Here is an 8,986-nt window from a genome sequence, read left to right on the forward strand (position 1 = left end):
CCGCGCGCGTGTGTGTGTCTGCCTGGGATGTGGGCTGGAGCGAGAGATGGGGCACAGATGGGCATCTCCCCAGCACTTGTCCTACCTCTCCCCTGGGGAAGGGCCGAACCGGGCCAGGTCAGGGTTGAGGCTGGGACTGACCGTGGCCCGGTGCTGCGGCTCCTGCATCGGTCAGGGAGCGTGAGCCGTGGGGTCCCCGAAGCCCCTGGGCTTCCCCGGAGCCGACAGAGTGGGAATCGGGGACAGGAGCGGGGGCGCCCTCGGTCCTCACCCCGCCCCCGCCCTCTCCCCGCAGCGGGGGCGCCCCGCCCCCCAGGCGCCCGACGTGGACGCGGCCGCTGCCGCCGCCGCCGCCGCCACCACCACTGCCGCCGCCGCTGCGCGGGAGTCGCTGTCCGCGGAGCCGATATGCAGGCGGCGCGGGGCGGCGCGGGGCGGCCGGGCCGGGAGGGCCGCGGGCTGCAGCGTGAGTGCGAGCGGCCACCGGGTGCAGGAGCCGCCATGCCCCCAGGGCCGTGCGCCTGGCCGCCCCGCGCCGCGCTCCGCCTGTGGCTGGGCTGCGTCTGCTTCGCGCTGGTGCAGGCGGGTAAGGGGGCCCGGGGAGGGGGACGGGGAGGGGGGCAGCTTCCCCTCCCACGCTGCCACCGGCAAGTCCTCGGTTCCCTTCCTGCCCCCTGAGCACCTCCTGGGTCACCTGGTCCCTACTCTCCTAACCTGACCCTAGCGCCTCCGAACCTTCTTGACCCCTAGACCGGTCCTTCAGCTTCCAGACCTCTCTGTCAGTCACCTCAGCTCTGAGTTTTTAAAAGCTCTTGCGTTTCCTGATCCCATCAGGCCAACCCCTAACCCTGAGTCTTTGCCTCAGCCACCTTTTCTGGCCCTGAGAGCAGCTAAGGACACTAGTGCCCCACCTTGGGCCTCCCTCTGTGTCCCCAAAGAGCTCTCAGAGACTCACAGGCAACTGCACCTCGTTGTGCAGGAGCGACTATGAAGAGAACTGGAACCTGAGGTTGAAGGGTGTGTGTGTGCGCGGGAGCTGGGGGTGGGGGGTGGGGGTGGAGGACGCTAACCCTACTGCAGTCAGTGTCTGGCCCACCCCACGGGGGCCCTGCCTCCCTAGGTCACCCCAATCCTGAGCCTCCTGGCGGCTGTTGCTGCCTCACACTCTTTCTCGCCCTGCTTCTGTCTCCTTGTCTGTCTCTAATGCTCCACTTGTCTGCTCTCTGGTTCTGTGACCTCAGCCACCTGTCTGTGTCCTTCTGTCCCTTTCCATCCGCATGTCTGGCATAATCCTGGGGCCTTAAGTCCACTCGTCCAAGGGATATGTGGTTACTGCTCAGGGCCAGGGCTTCGAATCACAGCACCTGCCCTCTTGAGAGACATAACCCTGTGTGACTCTACTCCCCGATCCTGGAAGGTCCTTCTTGCGCTGCTCCCCCGCTGCTCTCCCACTTATCTCTGACGTTTCCCCCATTCATCTTCTTCCTTCACCCAGAAGGCCTTGCGCTATCTCTGTGTCTCTCCACCAAGGGGCCCCATTCTGAGTGCCCCTTCTTCTCTAACTTCCTCCATCCCTAGCACGTGAGGAGCCACGGAGTGTGGAGAGGCTCACATAGACACTTTCCCTTAGGTGCCCTCTGACCAGCTCACCATGTGAGGTTGCCCCTCATTCCCATGCCAGGGCTCAGCCCCTCCTGGCTCTTCATCTCGGGGTCTGTCTCCTTCCCTCAAGGTCACTCACTTGACAGCGTGAGGCTATAGAAAGAGCAATGGACTAGGAGTCCTTGTGACTGCTGCTTTTTCTCAGACTAATCAGCTCCTGGAACTCCATTCAGCTATTCCCCCTCCGTGCCTAACCACCTATCCACTAGCTCTTGTCCTGGTTCAAGCCCAGGCCCATCAATTTTATTTTAACACCCTTGGTTTGGCCATTCTAGCCAGCAGAAGTTTCTATGCTACTAACAAGGAGCTTGGGGCCTCTCAACCACTGAGGATTTGAGAGCCACTATGGCCCAGCTGACACCTTGGATCCTTGTCCCTCTCCACATACCCTCCCCCAGCTTTCTCTTTCTCCTATATGGTGGGCTGGGCCTCACAGCAGCACGTGCTCAGGCTCGGGTACCTCCCTGCCCTGCAGACAGCCCCTCGGCCCCTGTGAACGTAACCGTCAGGCACCTCAAGGCCAATTCTGCAGTGGTCAGCTGGGATGTCCTGGAGGATGAGGTTGTCATCGGCTTTGCCATCTCTCAGCAGGTAACCCTCGAGGGTACTTGAGGGGAGAGGGCATATGAAGATGGTGACCGGAAACTGGGTGCATATGGTATTTTGTGCTGTAATCCCAGAACTCAGGAGGTGGGAGGTGGGGGGCAGGTGGAGGGGGAATAGAGGGACATCAAGTTCAAGGTCAGCCAGACAACACACAAGACCCTATCTTTAAAAAACAAAAACAAAAAACTGGAAAAAGGTAGTGTCTGGGTTAGAGGATGATGGTCGAGAATCAGAAAAGGAAAAGAAACACAAGGCGAGAGAGACAGTGACAAGTTGTACATTTAGCTTAGAATTGGGGTCACAGAAGGTCCTTAGTCCTTGGACAAGGGCTCAGAAGGTCTTGGCTGGGACATGGCAATTCAGAGCATGGGTCTAACCTCAAATACACAGGACATACTTGCATTCTCAGAAGATGTGTGACCCTGGGCAACATTCTGACTTCTCTGAACCTGTTACTGTGGAAGCAAGGATGCCACGGGTGGTGGGATGGTAACAGGCATGAAGAGGATTTGCACTGTCACGCTGGGCAGAGGGGGAGTCGGTGCCTGCAAGCTAACATACCAAGCCCTCCCCTTTCTAGAAGAAGGATGTGCGGATGCTCCGCTTCATTCAGGAGGTGAACACTACCACCCGATCCTGCGCTCTCTGGGACCTGGAGGAGGACACGGAGTATATCGTCCATGTGCAGGCCATCTCTATTCAGGGACAGAGCCCAGCCAGTGAGCCTGTGCTCTTCAAGACCCCGAGAGAGGCCGAAAAGATGGCCTCAAAGAACAAAGGCAAGCACGGGGCATGCTAGAGTCCTAGGGTGAGGGTGAGTCAGCTGAGGAAGGTTGGGCAGAACAGGAGGAAAGACAAGCAACTTGAGAGATGGAGAAAGTTTGCTTCAGGCCCCTAGGAGGAGACTGGCAATGCAGACGTTCTCCTTTGGGTTGAGTCCAAATGCTGTTGCCCCAAACGACCTTCTCCCTGTTCCTGGATCTCTTTATGTTGGGTGTGTTGGCACTGACAGAGGCACTTCTAGTTGTTGGCTGGGTCCTGGAGGGGTGACTAGGGAGGAAAGGAGCCCAGGACTCACTTATCTCTCCCCACAGATGAGGTGACCATGAAGGAGATGGGGAGGAACCAACAGCTGCGAACGGGCGAGGTGCTGATCATTGTCGTGGTCCTCTTCATGTGGGCAGGTGAGTCAGGCATCCCTTGAGGAAGCAAGAACCTTAACCGACCCAACTGGCACCAAGGGTAGGGGCTTAGAGACATCTAGGAGTTGGTGAAATCCCTAAGATCTGCCTGTGGCATTTCTGGGGGCTAAATCCCTTCTCTAGTCCCCTCTACCCAGAGCAATGTTACTACCATCTTGTATGCTGGATCTCCAAGGGTTTTCAAGCTTGGGATGCTTTCATAGCCATGCCTGACCTCAGACTTGAAGCATTCTCCTTAACTACCTCTTCTCAGATGCAGCTGAGCTGCGACCATGTAAATCCCCCACGCCCTCCCAGGGATGGTCTTCCTGCCTCTGTGGGTCTACAGCACACTGCCCTTCTTTAATCCTTGTGTAATGTGAGTGGGTTTAGGATACTCTTTTTGTCTTAATCTCTCAGCTCCGTGAGGATAAAGTCCAGATGTCACTCATCTCTGGATCCAATGCAGCTGCCATTCATTGATCAGCCGTTCCATTGGAGAGTGTAGCATTAGTCATGACTAGGAAGAGCCTTGTGCTTGCAAGGAACTTGGGCTGGGACAAGATTGCGCTTAGCTATAATTGAAGATAATGAGCACTCTAGTGGTTCTAATGCGGGAGACAGGGCTGGAGAGATGGCTCAGAGATTAGGAACTCCTACTGATCTTCCAGAGGACCCTAGTTCGGTTCCCAGTATCCACATCAGATGACTTATAACCACCAGAAACTCCAGTTTTAGGGGGATCTAACACTTCTGACCTCTGTGGGTACCTGCATCTACATCATACCCACACATACACACACACACACACACACACACACACACACACTTAAAAACAATAATAAACGTAAAATAGCAAATAGCGCAATATGAGAACAGAGGAGATGAGGTCAATTCTGGAGCTAGAAGTCGGGGGGGTGGGGGGAGACATAATAGGGGCTGGAGTGAAGGTGTGGCTCAGCAGTAGAGTGCTTGCCCATCATCCATGAAGTCTTAAGTTCGATTTCCAACACTGAAACCACAGGGCCAAAGACCCAGAACAGAAGTAACATGGGAGTTGAGCAGTGAAGGCTTAATAGAAGCTAATCAAGCAGCCAACAGAGGAAGGGTGTTTGGGGTAAAAGGTTCAAGAAACAACAAATGCTCACAGACTCATTCAGTAGCTGCAGCCTAGGTGAGAAGGTAGAAAGGTCGGGAGGAAAGGGAGGGGTGGCTGGAGACTAGAGGCTCTTGAGAGATTGGAACATCACCCTCAAGCCTAATTATTGTGGTGTTTGAACTCGGACTCTGTTGAAGAAGCATTTGGGGCTGGGGGGGAAGGTTTCTTAGGCACATAGAAAAACAGGCACTTGAGAAAAGGCAGGATGACAAGGGTTATATGGAAAGGGGGGTTTAAGTATGGTACATTATTAGACTCAGCACAGACCATGTTTATATAAACATAACAATATACACAGAGAATTAACCCAAACTTGTGACGGAAGTCTTAGGATGTTGGAGAGAGACGCAGGAGCTGTTGGGTTTTATCCACTGTGGTGGGAAGGTGAGAGCTATCCTGCAAGGATCAAGAAAGGACATTATAGGGCTGGCGAGATGGCTCAGCAGTTAAGAGCACTGACTGTTCTTCCAAAGGTCCTGAGTTCAAATCCCAGCAACCACCTGGTGGCTCACAACCATCCGTAACGAGATCTGACCCCCTCTTCTGGGGTGTCTGAAGACAGCTACAGTGTACTTGCATATAATAAATGAATAAAATTAAAAAAAAATTAAAAAAGAAAGAAAGAAAGGAAGGAAGAAAGAATGAACATTATAGTGTACACACCTCGAACTGGAGTTAGCAGTATGAATACTATCCACGTTCCTGGGTTGACAGTAGACAGTAAGCAGGCTCTGCACTGTGGCATGACCTTGAGTTAAGGAAACTATCACACCAGTGTGCTCCCTTTGTACCCTGGGACTGATAATAATAGGCTGGAGTTGTGAGGATCAAGTGAGATTGGCTACGTCAGTGCACAGCACAGGGCCTGGCATGTGCTCAATAAATGCCATGATAATTTCTGTGGTAGCTGTCAGAGGCTTAAAGAAAAGGTACCAGGAAGGCATGATCAGATCCATGCTGTGGGGGAACCAGCCCAGCAAGAACGATAGAGATGGCTGGGAGCCAGGTAGGTGGAAAGAGCAGCCAGAGGCTGGAGGGAGGCTGCAGCAGCCATGCAGAGGCCGTTCAGGAATGGCAAGCACTGGAGGGGATCCGGCAGGCAAAGCGAGAACTCAGACTGCCTCTGCCTAACTTCCTAGGTGTTATAGCTCTCTTCTGCCGCCAGTATGATATCATCAAGGACAACGAACCCAATAACAACAAGGAGAAAACCAAGAGTGCATCAGAAACCAGCACACCAGAGCACCAGGGTGGGGGTCTCCTCCGCAGCAAGGTGAGGGGAACACTTTGGTGGGTGGCCCTGTGCCTGTGCCTTAAACATCTGTGGTCCCTAGACTGCAGAGGGAAGGGGTCAGCTCAGGGCCTGGCATGGCAGCAGCTGGGCAAAGCCAAGCTTGGCTGCTTCCTGTGTGACACAGGGGACACTGTAAATTGAGTTTGGATCCTTGCCTTTTGCAGGGTGCCATGGGCCAGTCTCTCTCTATGTCTCTCTCTCTCTGTCTCTGTCTCTCTTATCTCTGTCTCTCTGTCTGTGTCTCTGTCTTTCTATCTCTGTCTCTCTCTGTCTGTCTCAGTCTCTCTCTGTCTCTCTCTCTGTCTCTCTATCTCTGTCTCTCTCTCTTTCCAGACAGCCAATGGGAAAGGCAGAGTCCTGGTTGCTGTGGTTGGGTCAGCAGGAGTAGGGGTACTCTGCCTAGAGCAGTGTTTTACCTCTGTGCCTTCACTTCCTCTTTTATGAAAACAGATATGAAACCTTTTCAGTGCTTGCTCTGAGCAGCTCAGAAGACAGTAGAGAATGCGAGAGGACCTCACTGTTCTGACGATGATTGTCCAACATGCATCTGGCCCTCTCTGCATCTCCTCCCACCTCCATCTTCTCGTATCATCGGGCTTACTATCCTCTCTCTTGGCTCCTCTCTTTCTGATGTCGGTTCCTGAAGCCTCTAACTAACCCATAACTCCAGGAGCACCTCAACAATGTCCGTGGCTAGGGCTACACCGGGAGACAGAGCTGCAGAATGAGAGAGACCCAGCCGGAGGGATGCCATTGCTGGAGAGTTAACTGAGTGCCAAGGCTCTTGGCACAGGACTCACATCTGGGCCACTCAGCTTGACCAAAGGCTGTGTGTGAAAGGGAGAAAGACAAGACTTCCAGGCAGGGCTATTCTTTTTGTTTCTGCGAGGGACAAGAGCCTGGCTTTTAGGCTGCAGCCTCACTGTCCCTTTTCTCATCTGTCCTGTTTCCTACCTTACAAGAAGTCCATTCAACTGGCTCTGGCCACTTCTCTTGTTTGTTCCCTTCCCGGTGAACATCCTCAAAGCATGGATAACCCCATCTGCAGGGGATGGGCTTCATCCTCTGCTGGTCCCTGTGTCCTTCCTGGGCACAGGGTGAAAGCTGTAAAAGCGGTGGGGGCGCAGCTAGCCACAGTTTTTCCTTTTTCCCCATCTTAGTCTAACGGAGGAGGCTGAACTGCAAACCCAAATTCTGCAAAAAATCAAATAAACCACAAAGCTAGAAGGCTACACCCCATTCTGAAAAAGGCACAAGTACATGGGAGAGTCCTGCTTTCCTTCTCCTGGACTGGCTTCCTCTGAGAAACTGCACAAAGCTCTGGGAGAGAGCAGATACCAAGACTGTCTGAAGCTGCGTCTGTCAGACCAATGGCACCAGGGAGGCTGCAGGGCTGCCTGCTTTTCAGGGTCTGGACTCCATCAAACACTTTCTGCATTCAGCCACTAAGGACATGCGTGGTATGAGGTGCACCTTTGCAAATGCGTATGATGCCAGTTGTTTGGACTCCTGGAAAACACCATTGGAGGGCTGCACTCCAGAATGTAGACGGCTCTGCCAAGGCCTGAGATGTTTGCTTGCATCTCTCTTGCACAAAGATAGATCTTTGTGGTGAGATCATCAGCGTGGAGTTTTAAGAAGCTCTGGAAGGTACTGCCCGCTTTTAAAGGAAGTGCCTTGGCTGTGGCAGTAGTGTCAGCTCGGATAACTGACAACACCTGCATCCTACAGCCTAGAGGCTGCTGAGCAAGCAGACAGGCAGAGAGCAGCCACTGTCACTACTGGCCTGGGGGTCTTTGGATCTTGCCATCTCATTCAGGGTCCTCTGAAAGTTATCCAGGGTTCTTATCTACTTCCCTAGAGCTTGCAGTGGAAAATGACAGCTAGCACTCTCTCTCTCTCTCTCTCTCTCTCTCTCTCTCTCTCTCTCTCTCCTTCCCTTCCCCCCTCCTCTCCTCTGCCCCTTCCTGGTTAAAAAAAAAAAAAAAAGGTGCTTGATGAGGCAGCAGACTTCTCGGGACTGAAGTACGGTGGCTGCCAAATGCCTGCATTGGAAAAGGTGGACTCTACATCTTCAGTCAGTGGCCAAGGTAGTGTGGGTGGCTGTTCCTAGCACATAGTAGGTGCTTGGTAAAATATCTGTGGTACTGAATGATGAGCACAGGTGCCCAAGCCAGAGAGCTGAAAGCCATCACCCAATGACTGCCCCTTCATTCGGGTCTGTAACAGCTCTCAAAGCTGGGTCAGCCGCCACTCTGCTTGCTCCAACTGCAGTAGTACAGGAAAGGAGAGGCGGATAAGGGCAGATGTCAGCAATCCTAAGGGCTTCCTCCTGGGAGGGAATGAGGTTCCACTCATCGTCTGGTGACTTCCATCCCTGCTGAGTGGGGCTGCAAGGCCAAGGCTCCTTAAGGGAGGTCCTTACCTCCGATCCAGTTAGAGCAATAACCACTTTTTAAATGTAAAATAAAGACAAATGAAAAGGCACATCCTCGTCTTTTGGTAAATGCCCAAACGTTGCCCTCTTTTTCTGGCAATTGGCAGCAAGTCAGGATGTGTGGAGGAGGGAATCAGTTCTCTTCCATTTTGGCCTGCAGCTTCTTAGGGACATGCCTGCCAGCCAAGCTGGAGTTGGAAGGGAATTCTCGAACAGATGGGGGTGCACGTGTAGGAGAAGAAAATAGATGCTCTACCATCATCTTTCTGAGGCTCCTCTCTAAGCTCAGCTTGGGCTGCCTCACCACATAGGTATGCACGCGTCTGCTCAGTTTCTTAAAACAAAGGGTTTTCCTCTCTGGGTAGGGCTGGGTGCTTATTCCTGCCAGAGGGCTGCGGTTCTTATCTGGGGTGGGGGTGAGAAAGGAGTGAAGAACTGCAAAGGCAGCTTTCTGTAGAAATCATTCAGGATTCACTCTGTGCTCTTCTGGGCTGTTAAAGAAACATCATTAAGATTCCAATGGCAGGCTGAAAGGCAGACAGAGTAATGACACCATTAGCCAATGAGCGGACCAGTAAATAGGGCACCTTAAACATTTCTGCCCAGAGCCAAGGGAGGGAATGTCAGATGTGCAGGTTCTGAAAGCA

At 53.2% G+C, this 8,986-nt stretch overlaps 1 protein-coding gene across 2 annotated transcripts; it reads left to right on the plus strand.

The window, feature by feature from the left end:
• The first annotated feature begins 361 nt into the window (after nucleotides 1-361).
• Nucleotides 362-8,389, plus strand: Fndc5 (fibronectin type III domain containing 5). Of its 2 annotated transcripts, none has more exons than XM_031378751.1 (6): nucleotides 362-586; nucleotides 2,138-2,253; nucleotides 2,849-3,047; nucleotides 3,363-3,452; nucleotides 5,748-5,881; nucleotides 6,353-8,389. In XM_031378751.1, the coding sequence occupies exons 1-6, from the start codon at nucleotides 409-411 to the stop codon at nucleotides 6,356-6,358; spliced, it is 723 nt and encodes a 240-aa protein (XP_031234611.1). In that variant the 5' UTR covers nucleotides 362-408; the 3' UTR covers nucleotides 6,359-8,389. The 2 variants fall into 2 exon arrangements, with proteins under 2 accessions (XP_031234611.1, XP_031234610.1); XM_031378750.1 differs by having other exon boundaries at nucleotides 7,063-8,389.
• Nucleotides 8,390-8,986: the final 597 nt, after the last annotated feature.

Source organism: Mastomys coucha, unplaced genomic scaffold, assembly GCF_008632895.1.
Source record: "Mastomys coucha isolate ucsf_1 unplaced genomic scaffold, UCSF_Mcou_1 pScaffold18, whole genome shotgun sequence".
NCBI classification, from domain to species: Eukaryota; Metazoa; Chordata; class Mammalia; order Rodentia; family Muridae; genus Mastomys; species Mastomys coucha.